A 27,523-nucleotide genomic window follows, 5' to 3' on the forward strand; every position below is an offset into this window, starting at 1 on the left:
TATTAATTTATCATGTATTGGTCCCTCATTTAAAAATTATTTTGGCTCATCCATAAAATTTAATCTGATATAAAAATAAAATACATCTCATATAAAATAAAATAAATAATTTTTATTATAAAAAAAAAAAAAAATTCTAACTATAACTACTAGTATTTCTAACATATTTCCATTGTCTATATTAAAAGAGAAATATTTAAGAATTTTGATTTAGATTCAATACTTGATGATTTTGTTTGTTTAAAAGAATGCAAGTTGTAATTTTAAACACTCTATTTTTTTGTTTAATATATTTGTATGAATGTCTTTCTATTATTTCAATGATATATTGTTCTTAACATATCAAATATTTTTTTAATACATAAGTTGTATTAAACGTATTTTATTTTTATTATAATCTTCCTATTAGATTATTATACATCGTAAAAAAAATTATATAAAAATAAAATAAAAAATATTTTATGTATATTGTTTTAATTTTATTTGATCCCCTTAAATAAATTTCTGGCGCCACTGCGTGCATAAAGTTAATCAATCGATCAAGTAATTACCTCGATCCATATCATCATTATCATCCTCATCGGATAATGAATCACCTTTTGATAAAATAATATATACTCCAAGATTGGGTTTTGGAACACAAGTCCTACTAGATTATATATAATATATATATGGATTATGGATATATGTATGTATGTATCATGTGTAGATATTGATATATCTATAGCTAGCAATATTAGATCACAGGTCATGATCTTGAAAAGGAATATTAATATTAGAGAGAGAGAGAGAGAGTGACCTCAGATCTCACGGATCAGTCACTCCTAACACACTGAACAACGAGTCACACCTACCACTGGCACGCTCACAGCTACCACTACTGCATGCACCGTCGTGGTAACCTACCACCCTCACCCTCTCACAACTACCCCAGCCTAGCTGCTTCCTATATATTTCTTCATCGCTAATATTGTACGTTGCTTCCCTGGTTGAAGCGTTGGTAGCTAGACCATCTCCAATCTCTCTCCCTCGCTTTATTTTTTTTTGCCCTTTTTTGTCCTTTTCTTTTGATGTCGTTTTTTTCGACTCTAATTTATTGCTTGCAGGAATATCAATCATTAAATTTAGTTCATTCAATGAGAAGACAGATGGAGAGAGGTAGGTAATTACTTGCATTGGCCCACTTTCCACTGCATGTGTAGCATATAGTGCTTCGTGTATATAATGCGCAGTCGGGAAATAAGATTATGCAACCCCGGCCCGAACCAGAAAGAGTACACTCGTTACCAAACAAGTTTTTGGTGTATCTGCCCTTCGAGCTATTGATATACAACTCAAAGCAGTAGTAGTACTACCAAAGAGCAGAAGTAGTGCAGCTAGAGCTAGCGCTCTCTCGATCTTGATATTTGGATATATAGTTTCGCAGACGAGGAGAAGAAGAAAAAGAAGACAGACTTTCCAAATCTCCCTGCTTCCACAAAACAAAACAAAAAATATAATGGCCAACTTCTCAGAGGGCCACATTTGCCATTGCCTGAGACACCTAGCAACCGCGCGGCGCAATGCTGTGATCACCATCAGCGGCAACAGGCAAAAGACTGGCAAGCAGTTTGTGGAGGACGTGTTGAGTCTGGCTCGTGGGCTGTTGGAACTTGGCCTCGGAGCCGGTCACGTCGTCGCCATCTCTGCTTTCAACAGGTTCTCTCTACAAACTTATATTTAACTTTAAGTTTAAGATTAATGTTATACACAACACCATCATCTTATTTTCATCTTACTATATTGTAATATAACATATTTATCATTTTAGATAATAAAAAATTATTTAATAAAAAATAATCTAATAAATATGTCGCATTTTATATAACAAAATAAAAGTAAAAATATCTTATGTAATAGAATAAAACTAAAATGTGTTGTGTATATAGAATTTTACTTAACTTAATCTAAAGTTCTAAACTTATATTTAGCATAACTCTCATCTGCTATGAACAAGGATCCATTAATATTATTGTAACTAGTGGGAATGCTGAGTACGTAATATTATTAGATCATGAGTGCAACCTATTAATGGCAATGATCATGAATAACTTTGTTGCAGTGATATGTACTTGGAGTGGTTACTAGCCATTGCGTTTGTTGGAGGAATAGCTGCTCCACTGAATTACCGTTGGGTGAGCAGTACCATACTTCTTCTTCTGAGTTTTCTTTACCATTCTGGGAAAAAAACAAAAAAAAAGAAAGGTAATAATATCAAGGTTTAAAAATCCCGAGGTGGCCTCATGGAAAAGTGATTAACGAGCATGATTAAGCGAGGAGTATTAATAAGCATGCATGATCGAGATATATATCTATGATCAACTTGGCGATTGACCTTAATTAATTGTTTAAGTTTAATTAGAGTACTAACGCACGTGATATCAAGCAAGTAATAAAAACCCAGATGGGGAACCTGTACCTGTCACGAGGTCGGGTCTTATTATTCGCTTGAAATCAATTAGAATATGAACCCACGGGCGTCCTCGTGTAACATTGATTTACTTTGCAACTTGGAGACCTCCTGGTCGACGATCATCATGAGGATCTATATATCTCGCTTAGTCCATCAATTTTAAGCTTTTATATCCTAGGATATATTATATTCTTAACTACATATATATATATATATATATAAACAAATCAAGGACATCAATGGCGTTGCTCGGATCCTGATTACGAGGGATACTCGTTCTCAGGTGGATGGAGGTTGGAAAAAAAAAAAAGGCATTTAAGATCCCAGTTTTGGTACTTTTTTGACTTTAAAAGCGTCCTTATCCCTTTGTATACGTACTACATATAGAGTGGGTTCTCTATTTGTTGTTTCATATCCCATATTTCCAGTTTTGGAAAGTTTTGTGGGATGTACAGGAAGTCGATCCCCTCATGATCCGGTTTCAGCCCTTGCACAGGGCACATGATCTGCATGCATGAGATTCTGCACATGGTGGAGGAAGCTGGCTGATCCGACCATGCATGCATGCGTGACCAATATCCCTCGCAGAGTGGATCGGCGGGCATCAGGGGATCTCGATCCTATATCCTCCATGCACGCACGCATTCATGCATGGCTTTTTCTGTTCTTGATCAGGGAATTGCATGTTCAAATTTAATTTCATTTGCTGATCATGAAAACTATCAAAATAATTCTAAGATCAAAATTTCCAAGTTTACGAGGTCGGGATCTTAGACGCTCTCTTTGTTTTTGAAGGAAAACAGAAGAAAGAAAAAACTTGAGTCTCAAAACACAAATATATCGAACCACAGGGTATATAAATATATATATTTAAAAAAAAAACATATATAAAATAATTTTCAAGTTTCTTTTTTTTTTTTTTTACTAATCATTATTAGGCATTAATTATATATAATTTTTGGAAGCACGTTGTTGCGCACAAATAAATTCGCGTATTAATCTGCATATTAATATTAATTTTTTTATATTTAAAATTTAAATTAGCATTATTTTCAATCAATTCTACTTTCTAACCAATCACATTATATTAGTATACATATTAATACACAATTATACTTACAATTAAATTTTTCATTTTTTGAAAGATCAAAACGCAATGAAACTGATTAATTAAGTTCATAGGGTTATAAATAATAAACTGATGATCAACAAATCATTAATAGTATTAAATATTGTAAAAAAATCTACTTTATATTATTCAAATCCAACTATTTAGTTAAGAAAAAATATAGTTACAAGTATAATTATGTACTAATCTGTACATTAATATGATGTGATTGATCAAAAAGTAGATTTTATTAAAAATAGTATTAATTTAAATTTTAAATATAAATAAATCAATATTAATATATAAATTAATACGTAACTGTATTTATACTTAACAAAACTCTTTAATTAAACCATTTCCCCGACCTATACACTACTCCCTTTTTCTGACAATAAAACGGCAGTAAGAAGCAAACTGCAGGGCTTTACCATCTCTCAGTTTTGGAAGACTGCGTACTACGTACGTACGCAGTAGCAGAAAGACTAGCTTCTTCCTTGCCATGCATTCATTTGCCGCCACATCCATCAACCTCAGGAAACATAGCACTTAAAAAAATCCAACCGATCATGCATGCCATGCAACATGGTGCATGCATGATTTGCATGGCATGCATGATCGATGACCTTCAATTCCTCTTAAGGCACGGAGGGAGCAGCTAGCCTTCCTTCGATTAATCTATCCAGACGCTACGTACCTTTTCTGATCCAGAAGTATAGCTAGCTTTAAAAACTTTCAATATATTTAATTTAATTAATAATAATAACATATTAATTAAGGAACCTATATATATATATAGGGTTGTGCTACGTACTCCCAGGGGAGCCACAGAAGGAAGCCACCTAACAGTCATTTATTTATTTTTATTTTTTTAACTTAAACATTTTCAAAAATAAATATAAATCATAAATTCATTAAAAATAATTTCTTAACTAGTAAGTAAAAATAAATAATAATAATAATAACTCAACCAGTGAGTTTTATCGATCATGAATATTGTAGGTGGGAATAGTGTTTTTCATATATATATACATATGTGTGTGTGTGTATGCATGGGGGGTGGATATATATATTATTATATTATATTATATAATAAAATGAATTATTTTTGTAATGTTTTTCAACATAATTAATTAATTAACTCGTAGTGCAGAGCTTTGAAGAAGCAAGATCTGCAATGCAGCTTGTGAGGCCAGTTATGTTGATTACTGATGAGAGCTGTCAAGGTGGCTGGTACTCAAATCTTCGAAGCAATCACATACCTTCCCTGAGGTGGCATGTTTCTTTGAGTTCTTCAGCTCCCTCCTCCCATCTCATCAACACTTGGAATGGTAAATAAATCATGATGCTCTACCTTAATTTGTTATAATATATAATTAGTGATAATTAATACCTTAATTAATACTGTTTTACGATATCAATTAATTAATTAATTAATTCGTTTTTTCTTTAATTTGTAGTTTTAACTACTGAAATGCTGAGGAAACAATATTCTGGAAAGTCTGATCTGCCATTGAACTACCGGTGGGCACGTGAGGGTGCTTTTATGATTTGCTTCACTTCAGGTATGGTCGTACTTAATTCATGAATTTATTATTATTTTTCTTCTTCCTCAATTAACGTTCTTGAATTTGTAGAGCATGTCAATTTGATCGGTGCGTATATATATATATCAATTCTCGAGGCGATCGAACAGACTTCCCTTAGAAAATCTCTTACATATAATATTATTATCTATTAAATAATAAGTAACGTAACTTACAATTATTTTTATATATTTTTTATACAATTTATTAATGTAATTAGTTGTATTAATTTTTTTAATACATAAATTAATCACATAAATAAAGTGTATATATAAAAATGTACATAAAATTAACTGTACATAAAATTTTTTTTAATAATACCATATTCTGAAAGGCTACGTAAGCTGGAATCCAAAAATGAAACAATAATTATTTAAAAACTAGATATATTTTTATATGAATTTTTTTAGTTTTTTAAGATATATTTATTTTAAAATAAAATATTAAACTTATTTTAAAACAAGATTATTTTATTTTTAAAAATATTTATAGATTTTCTGAATTTAATAGAATATTATTTTGTCTCTTTTTTTTTTTTTAACTTTTAAGGATAATTCTGTCTTTTTAAAGGGTGAAGGGACGGACACAATATTGCACTTAATTTCTGCGTAATTAGGAGATCATGTTAGGTTGACGATGATCTACAGATTTTGGATTTTGGATATGAAGGTTGAATTAGGTAATTACTAGTTGTAGTTTTTGTAGTCTTTGAGTATGTAAGGTGTAGCTCTTGCGCGCCTAATCTACGAAAGAGGTAAGGTAAAGGAAGTACTGGAGGGGAAGAAAGATCGAAGAGGAGAGATTGTAGATTTGTTTGATCTCTCTCTGCAAATTAGGAGAACAATATATTTAAGTAATGAGATGAGATGATAATTCTGTAAAATAGTAATGAAATTATTTGAATTAAATTATTATTTTATTAAATTTTGAGAAATAAAAGAAAATTGTACTTAAAAAATTATAAAATTAAAATCTTATATGAATAGATTTTTTTTTTTTTTCTTGAAAAAGCTGTTAAATTCCATTTGAGCCAGCCAATGGTAGGCACCAAAGCCAACACGTACATTATTAAAATACATTATTTGAGCCCATGGTAGGCGCTGACTTTAATGAAACGCACAACAGTATTTTTGTTTATCCATTGATCCTACACGAGTACTAATTGTCACCATTTTGTTCAAAAATCACTCCAATAATATTATTAATACCTCCTAATAAAGTTGTCTAAACATGGCATGATGCATCGTATATATACGATCTTAAAATATATATGAGTAAAATTAATGTAAGATTATGGTATTTAGACAGCTTGTTGCTTGCTTTGATTAATGTTTTGTCATCTTACAGGAACCTCTGGAAGACCAAAGGGAGTTACCCTAACCCATGCTGCTTTGATTGTACAATCCCTAGCAAAACTCGCCACTGTTGGTTTCAGTGAGAATGATGTACGTACGCTTTTACTCAAGATATATGACCATTACCCTCATGTTGAGATTGCATCAAATAGTTTAAGATAAGAAGTGATATAATTACAAAAAGATTTTATAAATATAAATTTATAAATTGACATAGTTTAATATGATATATTATATCTACTTTATAATAAAAAAAATTTTAAAATCTAACGTATCACATTAAACTATTCATATTTATGAGTTTATTTTTATAAAATTTCTTTGTACCTAAAGCATTTCTCATAATTTAACAACAGAGATCATGACTTTAAATTAATTAACGTTGTTGGGTTGGGTTTTGCAGATTTATTTGCATACAGCGCCATTGTGCCACATTGGTGGTATTTCATCAGCCATGGCGATGCTAATGGCCGGAGGTTGCCATGTCATAATACCTAAGTTTGAGCCTAAATCAGCCCTAGTAGCCATAGAACAATACAGAGTGACTGCTCTAATCACTGTCCCTGCAATCATGGCTGATCTAATTTCTTTAATCAGGTAAACCAGCACCTGGCCTATTTATGAATATATTTTGGGAGAAAAATCTGAGACGTTTCTCGTGTACTACTGGATGCAATTTGATGTATATATATATATTATTATATAAACCATGTTTTACCATATTGTCTTCATAGCCATGTCTTGTTAAAACCATGCATCTATGTAATCCCCTAGCTTGTTCAATTTTAATGAACTACTTGACTCAGGAATGTTTAATACTTTAACCCAACCATCACAATGTCTTCGATCCTTTCTATTTGATGTGCATGCATGATATCGCGGGTCAATGCTGGTAAATTGAAATCATGATGTGTGATAGTTTTCTAATCAAACATATTTGATCGATCATGGCTTTGTTAGGCGAAAGGAAACTTGGAAAGGGAAGGAGACTGTGAACAAGATATTAAATGGAGGTGGGGGACTATCAGTTGGGCTATTAAAGGATGCCATCTTGTTCTTCCCAAGAGCTAAGCTTCTCACAGCTTATGGTGGGTGTGATCTCTTATAAACCTAGCTTCAGTCCCTCAATCGTTATTTAATATGATGGGCAATCTATTTCTCATTCTGAATTTATTATTCCTCATTATACCATGATTTGATGTATAGCAATCAATTTTTACATGAGAAGTGCTATAGCCACAAAGGGATTATAGAAAAATAATCTCATAAACTGACGACGTGGATTTATGTGATCAGATCTATTTTACAATCAAAATAATTTTATAAACTGACAAATCACATTAAGCCACATCAGTTTGTAAAATTACTTTTATGTAATTACTTTGTAATTAAAATATTTCTCTTTTTGCACACGCCTAAAGGGCCATACGTGGATCACTCCACTAATTAGGTTTGTGCAAAACTACACAAAAAATAGCTCATCATGAGTTTGAGGCGATCGAACAGGACCATCTAGTGATAATATGAATTGGAGCCATTTGATTGTTGTTAAACGTTATTGATTCCAAGGATATTGCTCTTCTTCTTACCCTAAAAATTCTTTTTCTGCAATATATATTAAATTTCCTTTTTCTTTTTGTTGTTGTACTTTTGAAGGGATGACAGAGACATGCTCTTCAATGACCTTCATGACACTTCATGACCCAAGAATGGAAACCTCCAGCCAAAACCTCAACACTATTTCTGATAAGAAACATACTACGGCTCACCAAACCCTAGGTGTCTGCGTAGGAAAGGCTGCACCACATGTAGAATTAAAGATATCTACAGATGGCTCTTCTCAGGTTGGAAGCATTTTGACCAGAGGCCCGCATGTAATGCTCAGGTACTGGGGTACTCAAACTCCAACTAAAGCAATATCTCATGACTCTGGTGATGAAAATTGGCTTGACACTGGGGATGTTGGGTCCATCGATGAGAATGGTAATTTATGGCTTGTTGGACGACTGAATGGTAAAATTAAAAGTGGAGGGGAGAACATTTACCCCGAAGAGGTATGAGTTAAACTAACATTTATATAATTCACTAAGTTTTACATTTCTTCAACATGAGTTTCTATATTTAATCTATAGTCATTTTAATAATTGGTTGTGATGATCACTAGGTGGAGGCAATCCTCTTACAACATCCAGGAATTATGAGCATTGCCATTGTTGGAATTCCGGATGCTCGCCTCACAGAAATGGCTATTGCATGTATTCAGTTGAGAAAGAATTGGGTTTGGTCTAATGCAAGCTCTAAACACTCAGCTAAAAATGAAGAGCTGGTTTTATCTAGTGAAATTCTTCGACAATATTGCAGAGAAAAGAATATAACAGGGTATGTGTATATATATTTTCAAGATCAATGGTCTTTCTAAACTAGAATAGTACTTCCGATTCCACAAGCTCTTTCTTCTATCTAAATTTGTTTTTGACATGCTAAATCATGGCCAACTGTCACAAAGTCTTAACTGTGACTAGAATATGAAATATTATTAGCATGCATGCAGTGATGGATTTCTCAGTGTTTGTTTTTGTTCTTCCAAATTAGGTTCAAGATCCCAAAGGCATTCATTGTATGGGAGAAATCGTTTCCAGTGACAACATCTGGGAAAATAAAAAGAGACCAAGTTCGGAGAGAGGTTATATCTTATCTGCAACCCTTACAGAGCAGTCTATGATTGTCTCCATTGATTAATGTACGTTTAGAGCAGCAACACACCTAGATGATGCTTGGGTCATGAGCAATCCGCCCATGTCTTTTTGAGCAAAAGCCAGGAACGCATGATACCTGGGATTTATCGGTTCTTATGTAATAATTAGTGGCAAATCTCATGTAACATAGCCACATTATTTATGTGTTACAGTTTTTTTTTTCCTTCCTTGCAGTTGTATGTTATTTGGGTCTGAATAAAAGTCTACTGACTTTGTTTAGAGTTGTAAGGCTGATCAATAAATTAATTAATAATAATAATGTCATATTTGGAAGTTGAATGCAATTATCGTTCTTGTAGGTGTGACAAATATCATGACCTCCTTCAATCCAAGTTCACTGATTTGTGGGAAGTCGAGGAATATATATTGCTAATTATCATGAACACTCCTCGCAAGGGCATGCAAGTCTTACGCTGTTAGGTCCTGTTTGGTTGGAAGACTCAGTTAAGATCAATTCAGTTCAGTCTAATTTTAAGCTGGATCTAATATCCAGACATCAAACTCTCAAATTACTAAACTTATTTCAATTCAAAACCTCCTTATATGTGGAACCCACAACCTTTTTCAACTCAACATATCTTTATACGTGGGACCTATAACTTTTTTTAATTTCTCATAAATAGTACTACTAAACTCATCTTAACATCTAAATACATCTAAACTAATTTTAGATGGGCCCTACATAACTCACTCTACCTACTCAACTCACAACTATTTATTAAGTAGTCAGTTTAGTTAAGCTTAACTCAACATCTAAACGCACCCTTAATTTCTCTCAATTGAGCACACGTAGATCAAGAAAGTGTAAAAGGCCTCAGTTAGCTAGAGCTTATATGTTTGTTGGGTCATGTGTCATCTTATGTTTAACTAGTTATTTTCATTACTTTTTAAGATCTTGTGATTTTAATTAGATTTTAGTGTTAGTGGGTTATTGGACTTTGGGCTTTTACAGTAGTTCTCTTTTAAATTATTTTTTAAGTGTGCTTTTAGTTTGGGCCCATAGGTGTGTTGAAGACTTTAGACTATTGTAATGAGCCAAGAGCTCTATGAACCTTCAGCTGAAATCTTAAATCAAATTCCTTATTTTCTTTTTTATCATCTTCTTCTTCCTCTATTTTCTATTCTCTGGAGGTGCTCCCCTATAAGTGAGTCATTCTCAATGCATTTTTATCAAGTATTTTCTGGTGTGTTACAGCTAGTATCTAGAGATACCAATCTTTGTATTATCAATCATGGAATTAATCACAGAATTAATTTTTCAACTAAAACAAAGTTGTGAAGTGTATCAGCATCTGCTAGAAAGGTTTGGAGATAAGATTACTATCATGAAAAAAGAAACCAAGACAGCCATAGTTGCAACCATGGATGAGATTTCTATAGCAGTCGAAAATATTATTTAGGAATCAACCAAGGTTGAAATGTGTTTGTAGCTGTAATCGTGGCAATTATCAATTCACCCGCTCCTCCTTTCATCTATTTCAAAAATTAGGATGGATCACACGAGGGAATTTATTGTTGTAGATAAAATTTTCTCCATGGAAGGAACCCCAAACGAATGGCCATGTCTCACATGGAATACTCTATTGAAGACCTATATGGGAGAAAACTTAGCCCTACCACTGTTCAGAGAGCATCCTCCAGGGCCAAAAAGCATCACTCATCCTTGGTTTGTGTGTTCATTTGGGGAATATGTGGTTTGTTTGGCCATATGTGAGCACTTGACAGGTACTCCAAGCTTAGATACAACCCTAATCATGGGTGTGGTAAACTACAGGCTGAATGATATCCTTGTCAGCAACTACCGCAACAACAACATCTTCAAGATCTATGTGCTCAGGCAGTTCCATTCAGTCGCCCTCAACCATTACCACTCTCAGGCCTATGTTAGAAACAACGCAGGGGATTACAAGATCAAGGGCTTTATTGTTGTCGCTACCTAACAGAGCCGCATGAATTTCATTTGGTTCCGGGGTACTAGTAATGTGGTAAGACAAAATTTGTAGATGTTTGAGGAGCACATGTTGGAATCCATTTGTACCAGATGGATTATGAGAGGTCGATACAAGCATAAGGGGAGACCAAAGTCAATGTTAGTGTGGCAGCACTGCCCATGCATGAAAAGTGTGCCACCACATTTGATTTGATGAAAATTAATGAAGAAGGTCGCATGATTGAGTTTGCTGAGAATTTTAAGGGGAAAATTTTTTTGCCCCCTGTTGTTTGATGAAATGCCTGAAAAGGCTCTACGAATTGGAAAATCTATACATGATCAGCTTATAAAAATGGGATTGGAAGAGAATGTATTTGTGGGTACCTCTATTGTTGACATGTACGGCAAATGTGGGAGAGCTAAAGTGGCGAGGAATGCATTTGCTTACATGAAGGAGAAGAGTGTAAAGTCATGGACTGCGATGATTGTTGGTAAGTCCACTATAAGATTATTACCGCTAAGGTCAAACCAAATTTTCATTTTTACCCTAATCCTAGCTAGTCTTTTAGGAGAAGTTTGGCATTGGTTTAATTCCATGAACCATGAATTTGGCATAGATCCTAGGATAGAGCACTACGAATGTATGGTTGATTTTTTGGGCAAATGGCCCATCTTGACATGGCTTATTATGAGGTGAACAAGGAAATGAAAGTGAGGCTTGACTTTGTGGTCTGGAGTTTCCTTCCTGAGGCCAGGCTTGTAGAATTCATAAAAACGTTGAGTTGGCTTGTGCAATAATAACAAATATCTCTTAAGAAGCATTGGCTTTTGGAAGCACTACTATATGTGGAAGAAATATACATAGTGATTTCTGGCATTCCATCTTACTGTGCAATAAGGGAACACTATTTCACCAATACTCTTATTATCCTTGCTATCAATGGACCTACAAAAGGTCTCATATTGATTTATCTGTCATATTTCTTCACATTTATTGTAGTTGCTAAGTAGTGGGTTTAACAATTTGGGAAGTCCATTCCCTTATTTAGTTGGGTGCCATTTCTTAAGGAAATTTCCACAAATAAAGCCATGTTGTTTCTTATCACAACTTTTAGTGTTGCACCAACAATTGCATGCAATGTACACAATTTCTATAAGGTTTATCATGGAATAAAAGTGGCAGCTGAGTCATTGGCATCCTTAGAGTTGTCAATGTAGGATGGTGTAGCAAGAGGCATTGCTTGTATCCATTCACATTTAGAGATTGATGGAAGGCTTGTTCATGGCAACATCCAATCCCCAAACATTTTCCGGCTTGAATCAATAAGGTTCTTGGCTATATTACACTACCTTGGTTATAATGTGTTTTTGAATGTGTATGGAAAAATAGGTGTATCTTGGAATAAGATTTTGGACGTTGTTACCGACATAAAAAGTAAAAAGGTGTGGATTTATTTAATTTGAGTATGAGGAATTTGCAAACGATGCTATTGAGAAGCTAAATGGCTCTAAGATTGGAAAGAAACAAATATATGTTTCAAAGTTTATCATAAACCTAACTTTACTTTACCTGTTGATACAATCTATACGAGACTCGAGACCACTCCCTTTACTTCTCCACTCCTTTTACTGTGGGCAAAGGGGCCCCAGAACCCGTTGTCCCGCCCGTTCGCCCCGCCTCCGCATAGGGCGGGGCAGGGCATCCGCACCGTTAGGGCGGGGCCCCCCGGCCCATATGGTGGATCCCAACGGAGGCGGGGGACGGAAACAGCCTCCCCCCGATCCGTTTTTCCCCCGCGCTGCCCTGGTTATTATATATATAATATATAATATATATTATATTATATATATTAATGAGTCTGCTTATATGAAACAGCGCCGTTTCATCTAGGGGGTTTATTATTAACCCACTAAATGAAATGGCACCATTTTGTCCATTACAAAACGGTGCCGTTTCATTAAGTGGGTTAACCTTAAGTCCCCAGTCCCCCCCTGCGCCGTCCCCTCCCCACAGTCGAAACCCAATCTTCTCGAAAGCTCTCTCTCCCTCCCGTTGCCTCTGTGTTCCCTCCTCCCTCTCGCAACCAGTCGGTCAGCCGCACGCCGTGTTCCCTCCTCCCTCTCTCTCGCACGACGCCGAACGCACGGTACACGGTAAGTTAGCGTGTTCTCCTCCTCTTTTGAGTTTCTCCGTTGATTTTTATTTTTTTTATTTTTTTTTAGTTTTGATCGGAGATTGGAGGAATGATGGGTTGAATCGGGGAGAAATGATGGGTTGAATCGGAGATGGAGGATGAGATTTGTGAATTGTGTGCTGTGGATTCGTGACTTGTGTGATTGTTGATTTGTTTCAGATATCAATTTTTTTGGATTCATTGGATTTTTTTTTTTTTTTTTTTTTTTGTAAATTTCATTAAAACTCTAACCCTTAAATTGATTTAGGGGTTTCAGATCCTAAATTGATTTAGGGGTTTCAGATTGAAACCCCTAAATCAATTTAGGGGTTAGGGTTTCGGATTGGGACCCTAAATTAAATTAGGGTCCCAATCCGAAACCCTAATTTATTTTTAGGGGTTTCATTGATTGAAACCCCCAAATTCATTTAGGGGTTCCAATCCAAAACCCTAATTTATTTAGGGTTCCAATCCGAAACCCTAATTTTTTTTTAAGGGGTTTCATCAATTGAATTAGGGTTCCAATCTTAAAGATGCAAATAAGACATTCTGAGGGGTTAAAAGATGTTGATGACTCGGTTGCACGAGTTAGAATGGCTGTGAAATGGTTGAGGTCTTCTCCTTCTAGATTGGAGAAATTCAAAGTTGCTGCAAAAGCTGCGGGCATAACATCGAAGAAGGGTCTTTGTACTAATGTTCCTACCAGATGGAACTCAACCTTCTTGATGTTGGAAGTGGTCCAAGAATATAAGACAGCCTTTCAATTATTGGGTGATGAAGACATCCAATATGTCAAATACTTTGATGAGTACGGGGGATCACAAAAGCCTAATGATGATGATTGGGTGGTAGTTTCTACTTTCGTTGATTTTCTTGGATTATTTTATGATGTCACATTGAATATATCTGGTTCTTTGTATCCTACATCCCATGGGTTTTGTCAACAAATATGTAGGGTAAAAGAATAATTAGAATATATGCGTAGGGGTTCCAATGAAAGGATGAGGGGGATGGCAGTGACCATGATGCTAAAATATGACAAGTATTGAAGAGATTTAACTAGAATGAATATTTTCTTATATGTGACTGTTATTCTTTATCTCCGTCTGAAAGTTTCAAGCTTGTTATATGGGTTGGGACTTGTTCACGATCAGGTATGGATTGAACTTATTAGTGAATTGGCCCGAGATACCCTGAAAAAATTGTATGATGAGTTTAATGCAATTAAGGGTGGTACTACATCGAAGACACATACACCGACCCCAACACCTTCTACAGACACCGTGACCAGGCCTCCTACAAAGAAGCGCAGAATGCCGTGGACTAAGACCCTCGCACAGAATTTCACACTAGTCCATCAATCTACGGAGGTCGTTTCTGAGTTAGACAACTATTTGTCAGCGGATATGGTTCAAGATGATGATGATAATTTCGATATATTAGGATTGTGGAAGAATGCCTCAAAGAAATATCCCATCATTTCTGAGATTGCCCGCTGTATTTTGGTCATCCCTATTAGCACTGTTGCCTCAGAGTCAGCCTTTAGTACCGGAGGTCGTATATTGGATCATTTCCATAGTTCATTGTCTCCTACAACTGTAGAGGCATTGATATGTACATAGAGTTAGATGATAGAAAAAGATATTCATATTTCGGATATTTTAAATTTTAAGGAGACCGATGAGGGTGGTGATCAGTCTGGATCTAGACCACCTGATAATTATTTTTTATTTTATTATTTTAATTTATTTATATTTATTTCCATTTCATCGTTATTAATTTTAATATTATTTTTTGTAGTAACACATGAGACGTGTAGCACCTCTGCAACATAAAAATGTGCTCAAGTCCGGGCCGCCCCAACTGTCACACCCCTTGACTCAAAGACAAGCCATAGCTGACAAGTTTCTTTAGAATATTCAATTTTTAATTATTTGTTTAAATTTTGTATTCAATAATTTGTAATGTTGATACAATGTCCCTTGGACATTTTTATGTTTGTAATTTTGTAATTGTTTAACCTTTCAATTTTGTAATAGCTTAGTTATTATTATTAGTTTATTACGTATTAGACTCTTAGACTAGTAACTTTTATTAGTCATAAAATTAATTACCATTCATAACACTTTTTTTTTAATCTGATTTTTAAATTTGTTTTTCCTTTTTACTTATAATATTATGGGCTGAAAAATGAAAATGACTTATAAGGTTTTTTTTGGCCAGAAATACAACCTTATGGGCCATTTTTGGCCTATTGTTAAAGTTTTTGGGCCATTTTCAGCCCAGAAATTGCTTCTAGGTCCAAGGCCTAGAAGGGGAGGTGCAAGGGGCGGACGAATTGCCCCCTCACACCGTACCCCATCATGCGGGACGAGGTACCCCGCCCCCGCACACTGGGGGCGGGGGACAGGGAAGCATTTCCCCATCCACCCCATGCGGGGGTAGAGGGCGAGGGGAGGGGGGGTCTACCTCGCACCGTATGGTGCAGGTAGCACCCCTACTTTTACTATTGAGTGTGATTCCTCAAAAACAGTTGTGTGCGCTATATTAATACAGAAAGGAAAACTTTTGCCTTTTTACAGTCAGACCCTAAAATGAAGGATTAAGGAGATGTCTACCTACGATAAGGAATTTTCTGCCATAGTTTCAGTTATGCTCAAGTGGAGGCCTTACTTACTTGAATTACCCTTTGTGATCAAGACTGAACAGCAAAGTTTGAAGTACTTGTTGGACAAGAAGGTGGGCATTTCTGTCTATCAAAAGTGGATTACCAAACTTCTGAATTATGACTTTATAGTGAAGTATAAGAGAAGATCTGAAAACAAGACAATTGATGCCCTGTCTAGAAGGGAGAATGAAGATGAGAATCCCTATCATTGATCTCCTTCCCTGCCGTGAGTTGGATGAATGATTTGAGGGCTACTTATGCTAATGATAAAATTTACAAAAACTCATAACCCAATTTTGAGATAATAAGTTGGCTCATGTATACCCTATGAGGGGGAATTACTCTTGTATAAGAATATGCTTTATATCCCCACACATGAAACTTTAAACACCAAGCTATTAGAGCAGATGAGTCCATGGGGTGACACTTTGGATATGATAAAATCATTCGTAGGGTAAGAAGAGAATTCTATTATCTAACTTTGAAGAGGGATGTTAAACAATTCATCAAGGGTTGTGGTTTGTTCCACTCCTTGTGCTCCATCAGCCGTAGACTCACATCACTATGAACCTCATTAAAGGTCTCCCCAATTCTAATGGTTTCAAAAGCTTATGGGTGGTGATGGATGGACTTACTAAGTATGTCTATTTCATTCCTCTCAAACACCCTTACACAGCCTAGACAATGGTTGAGCTCTTGCTCAATAATGTGATCAAACTCCACAGCCTCTCCATCTCAATTGTATTAGATAGAAACACACTTTCACCAGTCAATTTTGGCAAGAGCTTTTCATTAATGAAGCCAGCCTCCGAACTAGAGACCAAAAGCTCCAGATCCAAATCCTGCGCCATAACTTGCATAGAGCCCAGGAATGCAGGAGAAAATATGTAGATTTAAGGAGAAAAGAACAAGAATACCATGTCAAAGAGTGGGTATACTTGCACCTTCAACCTTACCGACATATCTCGATCTCCTACTGTTGAAATCACAAGCCTAACATCGCGGTACTTTGGGCCCTTCCAAATCGTGGAAAAAGGTTGGCTCCATCGCGTACAAGCTCGATCTACCATCCAACACCCGAACACACCCAATATTCCATATATCATAACTCAAACAAAAGTCGGGGGCTAAGTTTATAACAATGTTGATGCTTCTATCAATGGATTCCATGGGAGTCTTGAAGTCAGAACCAGAGGAGATTATGGGTTGCCACATGACTTAAGGCTCATAATCGAGCACAGGTAAAGCTTATCATTTTGTGGCAAGGACAAGGACTAGATAAGGCTACTTGGGAATCCTATTTCCAGCTTAAGAGTCATATCCTCACCTTGTAGGTAAGGTGTTCTGAAAATAGAGGGTACAGTGCTATCTGGCAATAGAGGGAGAGATATGGAGAAACATTTGGAACTGAAGTGAAGAGAAGTACAAGATTGCGTTCAAGTTGACATCGACCATAAGGCCCATGGGCTACTCAATATTTAATTTCTTTCGTTATTTTCATTACATGTTCGGTTTTTGTTGTTTTAATTGAACTTTAGTTATAACAGATTAATGGGCTTGGGCCCTTAGAACACTTTCTCCTTACAGTCTATTATTTTAATATCTTTTTTAGTCCGGAACCTTGTGAGGCTTAACTCGTTTAGAACATTACACTATATGTACTGAGCCATGGAGGCTTTATGGGAATCATCCAGAAAGGAATAGAAGTTTATTAGGACTATGGAGTACCCCAGACTTCAATGGATGGATATTGACTCAGTCTGCTGGGCAATTCCCTCTTTAATTATTTATTTTCAATCGAATTTCCTAGCAATTACATTGCACCATGTCTATGCCTGACTCTTTCCAGTCGTGCCCAATTGACACGTGAAAACCATTAAATGGTTGAGAAATTTTGGATGTTTTTCTAAGTTTAAAGGAGTTTTGCAGCGAGTGTTGTATAAAAAAAGGTTCCCATTTTTCTATTACTACAATTTCACAACTCAAGCAAAGGTATTGTACGTGTCATTTATAATTTAATTTCACCATTCAGCACTTAAGCAAGTTTCATTCCAATTCGGTTTCAACTTGAACATTTAGATGAATGAAGGGTGCAAAGCGAAACCTGTTTATATTCACCCTAACAATATTCCACATCAGCTCCTGTGATTACTTTTATAGAATCCTTTTATGTCTGTAACTCTCTAGCAGTCCTCGGCAAGTAAACTTAAGAGTTTACCCAAATGATCATAAACTGATTGCATTAACATATTTCCTTCTTACTTAAGCAACAAAAGGACGAGAATACTTTGAATAGCTTTGAACGATATTCCAATATCATAAACTTTCTATCTTCTATAGACCTTGTCATGTCAATGTTGAGTCATATGCTTTTGAAATTGAAAAAAAGGGAGGGGATCGAGAAAGAAAAAGAAAAAGGGTTGCTGCCCTGGCTTGTCATGATCAATGATATTCATCCAATATATACTATTGGTTCTTTTATTTTATGGGCACCAATATTGGGTCCCTCACTATATACCTACTCAAATAAATAAAAGGAAACGATAAGAGAGTGGATTTTTGTGTGCATGCATGGCAGGCATCCTTTAGAAAACTTAGGATCATGGAAAACAAACAGTACAAAAGAACAAAGGTGGGTGCTTTGAGAAAACTTAGCATCCCTCTTGTTTGATTACTTGGTATGTGGGGAAGCTTAGGATCACGTAGATACTCTTTTAAACCTTCTATGACTTTTCTCAAAGATTGATGTTACTCATCATCTCACACTATATAATTTACATATCGTAATATTATTTTTTTTATTTTATGTTATTTTTATTTAAATAATTGAGTTGTTTTACTTATCATTCATATACCACCTATTTGTTATAAAAAATAAATAAATAAATAAATTAAAATAAATATGACATGTAGTATGTGAAGATGATGAATAGAATTATTCATCAATATATATTTCATGCTATGAGCTCGATAATAATGGCATGTTTGAGAAAGCAAAAACAAAAATATATAAATAAATAAACCTTGCAAAATCAATTTATTTTAATTAATTAATTAATTTCAATTTATTTTCCACCAGGGAAGCTAATTTTATGCTGGAAGAGCTCTATAATTTGAATGACAAATAAAAGATCTTTTTAATTGATACAAAAAGATAAATATGAAAATATAAGGACAGTACAGTAGTGGTGGTATCAGAGATTCTTAACTTAAAATCTTGGTCTAACTAATCATCAAGCAAAGCCACAATTAATTAATTAATTAATTGAATCTCCCATTGTACTGTGCTTAACCTAGCTATCACCTTTAACAATAATAATAACAATAATGATTCTAAATTTTAATTGTTTTAAAGTTATCTCCTTTACATATTCTATAATGACAGATAAAAAATACCCTACCATGATCAAATGGCCAGTCTATCCATATTTCATTTGCTTGCATTTGAACTTAATTTACTTATTGAGATCCCTCTTATGCCTAATCAGGCCATTTTACTTTATGGTTGTTTAGATAGTAAAAATATTTCATCTTATTATTATAATTTTTTTAAATTTCTACATAAAATATAATAAACAACTCAATTTATTTTAATTTTTAAAACAATAATAATATTAAAAAATAATATTTTTATAATATTTAATTTAACTTTTAACTTTCATTTCAACTCAACTCAATATCCAAACCGAACCTTAGTCTATAATTTGTCAGTAGCTGGTGAAAACTGAGATGGGAGTTACATTAAAATATATATGTTTTTCCTAATCTTATTGATTATACGTTAATTATTCATCAAAGCAAAACACAAACATAGAGAGATTGATTGATAGAGTTTTGCTACATACAAGCAAAGTCGCGTATTAATCTGCATATCAATACTGATTCTTTCATACTTAAAAGTTAAATTAGCATTATTTTTAATAAAATCTACTTTTTAACTAATTACAATAAATTAATATATATATTAGTACATAAGTATGCTTACAACTAAATTTTTCGTTGATTGATATCAATTATCAAGTTTTTTTTTTCTTTTTTGGTTTTGTCTTTTTCTTTTTAATAAGGATGCATCTGTTTATTACATCATCCCAGAAGTGTAATCTCCATCAAAAGATCTGTCCTTTTGTTTCATTTGTATTTTTTTATTTACATTTATTCTGGGATAGAACATGAAGTCCAGAAACAAAAAGACAATGGCAACTTCCGTAAATAAATTGTTTCCGATGTTTGATTTATGTCCTCTACGCTCCCGCTCACCAAACCACAAACGGTGCTCACCCCAAACTTTTCTTCTCCTCCAAAGCCCTAAAGACCAAGACTGAAGAATTAACAGTTAGACACCGGAAAGGCATTCAGGTGGAGGCGGGCTTTTGCGGACCATATTGCATACGGTTCAACGGTCGTCTCGGGATTTTCCAACTCTTTCTGACCGTTAATTTTCTGGGAATGCGCTTTCTCCTAGAAAAGCTAATCCTACAGTGTCTTCTGGGATTCATCTTCTTCACTAGTAAGTCTTATTGTTGTTAAATTCTCTTTGTTTCTCCCGCTATCTCTGTCTTTACAGGCTTTTTCAAGGTTAAAGTATGCTGGTAAAGGGTATGAGCTAATTTTTTAGTTCATTTTGGCGTCAGAGCTTCTGGGTGGGTTTGGTTGCTGAGAATATGTGCGAAAAGAACCGTTGGTAAAGACTAAAGACTTTTTTTAACACAAATTATACCCAAAAAAAATTAATTACAGCAGTTACTAAAGTTCGGAAATTTTCACTCCCGTGTTTGTAGAAATGGAGACGATCGAACGTATAAGATTCAAGACTATTGATTTTATTTCCCTCGAATTTCTGGTTAACTAAAGAGACCCACTTTTGCGATTTCGCTCATTTTTATAATAAACTAAGGTACCCGGTTGAAGTGCAGAATAAGAAAATGTGATATATTTCTATTTCTGGATAATTTCATTATATTTTTCTTATTACTGTTTTACAATTTTGGCAGTTTTGCTAGTCTCATAAGTGATTGAGCCGTAATTCTTTATATATTATGGAGAATTTAAGGGTTACGGATGCTAGTGCTCTTTCCTGTGGCGATGGGCTGGTGCAGCTCGATAATAATTTTCAAGAAAGTGATAAATTGGAGGATAAACTCCTTGAGGGTTTGGACTCTTATTTACAAGATATTAATGATCGGTTGACTATTTCGAGGATGGTGAGCGACTCTGTCATAAAGGGCGTGGTTTCTGCAGTTAAACAAGAGGCAGATGAGAAAATTGCTCAGAAAGAATTGGAGGTTGCTGGATTGAAGGGTATGCTACATCTTTACCATGTGGACGTGGATGAAAAGGAATTCTTGGGATCTCCTTTGACTTGTGAAAAGGAATTCTTGGGATCTCCTTTGACATGCCACAAGTCAAAAAGCTCATGCCACCCCAGGACGTATTATAAATTTTCAGACAATTTTGTGGAGAATGATAGACTGAGAGAGTCTATGGGAAGCCTTAGAAATGTGGCTGAACTTCAGTTCAAGATACTCAAGAAAGAGATTGACCGAATGAGAGGGTTTAGTTCCATTAGAAGGATTGGTTCGGGCTCTGAACAGCTGGGATTGGGTGGTATTCTTCGAGATAAGGTATCTGAAAGATGGACTGATGTGGATGTAATTCTTGAAGCTCTAAGAGCTACAATAGACGATGTCTACATACAGGTGGAAGATATGTTTCAGTTGTCTAAGGTATCACGCTGTGCATGGCAGCAAGAGCGAGAGTTTCAAGCAGAAATCGAAGGTATGGTAATTAAGAATTGCATTCGGAGTCTTCAAGAGGAGCTTGAAGAAAGATTTTGGGATCAAAATGCTCGATTTTGTGGTAATGAAAGTGTAAATTGGCTTGAAAAGATCCAAGAGATTTCAAGTTTGAGGCAGGAATTGGATGACATTTCTAAATCACTGTCTGGTCATGAAATTGGGCAGCTAACTTCCCTTATGTCCTTGGAGATTGGTGAGGAATATAATTATAACAAAAGGTCTGACCACTTTCAACGCAAAGTTTTAAGCAATCATGGTTCATCGTCAACTTTGATTTGGGAAGGAAATGGCAAACATGAAGATACAAAAAATAATACCCCAGAAAGTTCTGATCCTGCCCAATTAAAGCTCATGCCAAAGGATGAATTGGTTTTTGAGATGACCAAAATGAGGAGAAATCATGAGTCTAAATTGCAAGAGATGACTGAAAAGAACTTTTTTCTCAAGCGGGAATTATTGAGGCTCAGGAATGGGGGATCATCTTTGCCATTGAAGAAGGATAAAGAGCTGGACATGTTAAAGACAAAAATTCCCCATTTCATTTCTAGGTTGGATGGCATTCTTTTGGAAAATGAGGCACTACATGCATTCGGGGAAAATGCTGACAATATTGGCTGTTTGAAGGACAGGCTTGAATCCCTTCTTTCAGAAAATCGCCACCTTAGAGATTCACTTTCCGATAAGAAAAAGGAAGTCACGTGCCTCACATCACAAGTTTCTGATGCTGAAAATAAAATGTCATACCACCATCTTATTGAGGCAAAGTTGTTATGTGATGTAGAAGATGCACATTTTAAACATTCAATTAGCGAAGATGTCTATAAATGTGCTCTTAGGGAGTTAATGTGCCAAATTAAATGGGTCACTGAAGAGTCAGATTTACAGTGTAACACCCTGCAGGATATTTATAAAATTTTCTTCAATGGAGCGATTCATGGTACTGAACTTTCAAGTGAGTATGAAATTGAAGATTCGGATATGGAGTCAATTATCACACAAGCACTGTGTGGAATTATATACAGAGAAGCATTGAAGGATGCTGAAGAGAAAGTCAGTTGCCTGAACACGAAATATGTTAATGAGAATAAAATACGAGTTTCTCTTGAGGTGGAGGCACAAGAAAAAGAAGCAGCCATTAGATTGGAGGTTGCTAATAAGGAAAGATTAAAGCAAAAGATATACTCCCTAGCAGCATCACTAGAAGAGAAGCCAGAGTTATTGCAGGAGAGAAGTGAAGAGTCCAATGTCATGAAGGGTAACCTGGACAAGGCATTAGAGAAGATCGCACAATATAAGGTGAAGATGTGTGAATTAAATCAGAAGCTTGAACTAGCAATGGGAAAATTGAGGGGAGCTGATGAAGAGAGAAGGATGCTCCATGACAGCAATCAAGAGAAGGAGAAGGCTTTATCATTGGTCAAAGCCAAAGAAAAGGAGAATCAGATGCAAATGGAATCAATAATTGTTCTTGTCCATGGATTGTGGAAAGCAGTTCATGGTTTGGAATGTAGAGTTAAAGAAAATATATCAAATATCAGCCTGAGGTACTCTTCATTCTTAACTTTAGATTGATAGTAGCAGAGCAAGTAGTTACTTGTGTATATGTTGATTTTCTTCTTTTCTTTATATCTTGTAACAATTCTTTTATGTATCAAAAAATGTTGATTTTCTTTTCTCTGGCTTGATTATTGAGATTGCGGATGATTGATTAAATTTGTATGATACGTGTCCTATATCTTTGAAAACCACATGTACGTACTGATAAAAAAAACCACGTGAATGTATACATGATCTGTAAATGATTCTTTTAAAAGTATTTTAGGATCCTAGAAGGTAACCAACTTTCACTCACCTATAAATTGGGATTTAAAGAAACGATTTCCCATTGTACGGAAGATCATGATTCATTTAGAACATTCCTTCCAATTTTGGATAACATTACATGTGTTTTGTAACACCCTGATCACACATTGGGAATATGAATAGTCAGCATGGTGGGTAGGTTATAAAGTTAGTCATGGTTTTATAATTATTTCTAGGGAAGCTTCAAATTGATATTCTTTCTGGGTATGACGCAGATGTAGTTAGTGATTTCCATGGATCAGTACATATGGAATCCGTTCTAGCTCCTAACTTGTAACTTGGTGTTTACTTTTGTATAATCCTTGTGTACTTGGGGAAGACCTGTTTACTTGATTCTGTAAAATTTTTTATTTTACTTATAATATATATATATATATATATATGGAATCAAAGCCCTCTAGTAGGGCCAACCATGTGATGTTGGAACACCGCATGCAGTGCTGCTAACAAGGATGTAAGGGATTCAAAAAGAGTTTATAAGACTCTAATCCCACATTGGAAATATGAATAATTGGCTTAGAGTGAGTATTTATTAATATCAATAGGCATAACCAAGTACACTGGGTGTATACAAGAGAGAACACCTAGCCCATAATAGTCATGGGTAATAAATTCTCATTGGCTACTTGTGAAACTAGGTTCTATGAGTGATTCTAGAGAAGTTTGAAATAGACTAGTCCTTTTGGAGTTCTAGTGCAGCCATGGTTGGTGCCATCACTATGTCATTACGTGTTTATTGGGTTGATTCATTTCAGTCTGTTTCTTTTCATTTCTCTGTTCTTCTTTTTTCATTTTCTTTCTATTTTTGTCGTCTGCAAGATTTCACGTGAGATTTAGATTTAGGTTATTGACTTTCTTACTTATCAAAAAAAAGAAGATTTAGGTTATTGACTTTCTTACTTATAAAAAAAAAAAAAAAAAAGATTTAGGTTGTTGACTTACAAGTCTCTTTATACAATGTGTCTTTGTGTTCAGATTGGAAAATTTGATTTCTGAGTCACGTTTGCTTATCCCGAAGGCTAATTTACTCCAAACAACAGGGTTGTTGTACAAGCAGAGGCTTGAGAGGAGATGTTCTGACCTTGAAAAGGCCGAAGTTGAGGTATGCGCATCACAGAGTTTACACTACTATGTTATGCGTATTGCTCTATTGCAACTTGATGTTATAGTGTCATAATCTACCCCACGCTTGTTAATAGAACTTATGTGCAAATGGTTTTGAAAGTTTTTAACAGGTGTATTGGTCAATGGACTAAATATTCTGATATACGCAAATGCATTCTGTTTTCTACTACATAGGGGATGTTATGAGATGTTTCCCTAATTCTACACTATATGATGTTTAGTCAACATATGACTTATGAAGATGTACACTCACTCGGCCCTTGACATATTATTCTAAGAAGCAAGAAGCTTGTTAGTTGTGGAATGTTGGTATTCTATAGTCGCTCATAAAACAATGTTGGTATTCTATAGTCATAAACAACAGAGTTAGTTATTTGATTTTTGCTGTTTTATGCGTGTAGCAACTTGATTGGATTTTTTGTTTCAAATTTCAGGTTGATCTTTTGGGCGATGAAGTTGATGCTCTTTTAAGCCTTCTAGAAAAAATATACATTGGACTTGATCATTATTCACCAATTTTGCAGCATTATCCTGGAGTAAGATGGTTCTCTTCCTATGATTACATTACCTTTATATTTTTGGCAGTCATCTTCCAGCTGATTTATCATGCGGAATCAATCTAGTTTCCGAATCCTATTAGTGTGTCTTAGCGACTATTTATGGTAAACTTTAATGTTCTAATTTTATCATCCCTGAGTTCATTAATCAGTTTTGTTTTCCTCTCCAAACATGCATAAACTGCTTGGGAGAGAACTACTATTTACTTGGATTTGATCTCTTGGAACTGAGAGGAAATACCATAACCCTGTTAGCGTACTGGCTTGATGACTGGCAGGAGGATTTAATTTTTTATTCCAGGACGTGGCTTTAATCATCTAGCCAGTTAACTTGATTTAAGTTTTTTGCCATTGCTTCCCTGCTTCCCCAATTTAAGTTGTGGCAACAAAAGTCTGGACCATCTTGAATGGTTACGAGTTAATGTGTTGTAACGGGCAATTGCAAGCATATACAAGAAATCCTGTAGCAGCTTGCAAACCATTAGTTTAAAAGCTTCTTATATTAATATATAATTATATTTTGTGTATATAATATAATTATATATTATATAGCTCGAACTCTTTTTTTTTTTTTTAATTTTAATTCTGCTACTTGTCAAAAAAAAAATTATATTTTATAGCAATTAGAATAGTTTCTGAAGTTCTTGTATGTACTGGGATTCAAGGAATCAAGAGGTAAACATTGAGTCAAAATGCTTCTCTCAGACTCTCCTCAAGTTGAATTGTCTGGGATTTTAAGCTAGTGTAATTATCCAGATTTCCTTTATTTGTGCAGATTATTGAGATCCTGAAGCTGATAAAAAAAGAACTACTTATCAAAAAAAAACCAACAGAACTGAGTGGAGAATCTTCTAAATCAGTTTGATTTGTTCTTTCACTAGGTAATGATTATTGATTCAGTGGTCGCATCCCTCAACCTATTTTCTATAAAATTATTGCCTCAGTTTTCGTTTTTGATTTTGCTTAGTAAGGATGCATCTTAATGACTTGTGTTCTGTTTTGCTGAACAGATGCAAGGCCGCATTATTCATTTTGATCCTTGCTGCTACATCTGTAGATACTGCAGGATTTTGTAGGGAGTCATTGGCAAACATCAATTACCGATATTACAACAACTAAACAATACGAGAACATGGCTAAAATTTAGGCCGAAAAGATCTATACCTTGTTGGGGATGTCCAGTGAGTACTTTTACAGGATATTGGGAAGATACGTAGAAGAGATGCCACTTTTTTTTTTGTTTTTTTGGGTGAGGGTGGAGGATAAGTAACATGGCACAGAATTGCAGTAGTATTGGCAGGGAAACATGGAGAACTTGAGTTTCGTGATAGAATTACCAAAATATTCTTTGGCCTGGAGCAGCATATATAGAATGTTGCCTGATATCAGGTTACTAGATTTAGGTCTTTTTGTTTATAGTAACTTTTCTTTTGTTCCACTTTGGCCCATATGTTATACAGGTTCATGCTCTGTAATTATATGGGTTATATCTTGATGTTACCCCACTCTTCCTCCCGGTTTTGTTTATAAAGTAGTGTGTATGAATCTTCTTTTTATCTAGAGGATAAACTCTGCTTTGAGAAACTCTACAAATTAGGACAATTCCCTCTTACCCCCCGTTTGGATTAATATTGGTCCTAACTCCAGTTACTAATTGATTGAACTCAGATACTTAATTGGTACATGAACGGTACCAATTTGACATGAACAGTGCATAATTCAGGTACTTTTATCATTTTTTCAAATCTTAAAAAGTAAAAACTATCTCATCTCATTATTCAAATATATTTTTTTTACAAATTATTTTATCTCATTTTAATTTAAAAATTTTATTATTATTTAAAATATCTCATTTTATTTCATTTAAATTGCATAACCAAACGAGAAAAGAAGCCCCTCCTGGAAGACGAGAAGTTCTTGGAATCTGCCGGGTGTTATCAGCTCTCAAACTTACCTTTAGCCCTCACCCTATGGACTCAAAATCCCGTAGTTATAATGCTAAAAAAGCACAGATAAAACCCAGATTGGTAAATGGGTGCATCTTATTGTTACATTAGTGATCAATTAAGTGCTCTCTTTTACAATGTTTTAAATCGTGTTTTGGTGATAATTCTGATTGAAGTCCTGGAACGAAATATTTTGATATTAGTTTGATCT

The 27,523-nt window shown here is 34.8% G+C and overlaps 2 protein-coding genes across 4 annotated transcripts; both read left to right on the forward strand.

Moving 5' to 3' along the window:
- The first annotated feature begins 1,231 nt into the window (after window positions 1-1,231).
- On the forward strand, window positions 1,232-9,538 carry LOC122275173 (2-succinylbenzoate--CoA ligase, chloroplastic/peroxisomal-like). The gene is made up of 10 exons (XM_043084145.1): window positions 1,232-1,698; window positions 2,102-2,174; window positions 4,711-4,888; window positions 5,018-5,122; window positions 6,491-6,588; window positions 6,902-7,095; window positions 7,459-7,586; window positions 8,155-8,552; window positions 8,663-8,877; window positions 9,091-9,538. The coding sequence occupies exons 1-10, from the start codon at window positions 1,499-1,501 to the stop codon at window positions 9,218-9,220; spliced, it is 1,719 nt and encodes a 572-aa protein (XP_042940079.1). The 5' UTR covers window positions 1,232-1,498; the 3' UTR covers window positions 9,221-9,538.
- A 10,688-nt stretch (window positions 9,539-20,226) lies between these two features.
- Window positions 20,227-26,922, forward strand: LOC122276423 (WPP domain-associated protein-like). 3 transcript variants are annotated; one of them, XM_043086114.1, is made up of 8 exons: window positions 20,230-20,533; window positions 20,658-20,707; window positions 20,805-20,920; window positions 21,018-23,365; window positions 24,660-24,786; window positions 25,244-25,345; window positions 26,142-26,247; window positions 26,377-26,922. In XM_043086114.1, the coding sequence occupies exons 4-7, from the start codon at window positions 21,063-21,065 to the stop codon at window positions 26,229-26,231; spliced, it is 2,622 nt and encodes an 873-aa protein (XP_042942048.1). In that variant the 5' UTR covers window positions 20,230-20,533; window positions 20,658-20,707; window positions 20,805-20,920; window positions 21,018-21,062; the 3' UTR covers window positions 26,232-26,247; window positions 26,377-26,922. The 3 variants fall into 3 exon arrangements, with proteins under 3 accessions (XP_042942050.1, XP_042942048.1, XP_042942047.1); XM_043086113.1 differs by lacking the exons at window positions 20,658-20,707; window positions 20,805-20,920 and having other exon boundaries at window positions 20,231-20,533; XM_043086116.1 differs by lacking the exons at window positions 20,658-20,707; window positions 20,805-20,920; window positions 26,142-26,247; window positions 26,377-26,922 and having other exon boundaries at window positions 20,227-20,533; window positions 24,725-24,786; window positions 25,244-25,288.
- The last annotated feature ends 601 nt before the right edge of the window (window positions 26,923-27,523 follow it).

The sequence above is a fragment of the Carya illinoinensis genome, chromosome 9, assembly GCF_018687715.1.
Source record: "Carya illinoinensis cultivar Pawnee chromosome 9, C.illinoinensisPawnee_v1, whole genome shotgun sequence".
NCBI classification, from domain to species: domain Eukaryota; kingdom Viridiplantae; phylum Streptophyta; class Magnoliopsida; order Fagales; family Juglandaceae; genus Carya; species Carya illinoinensis.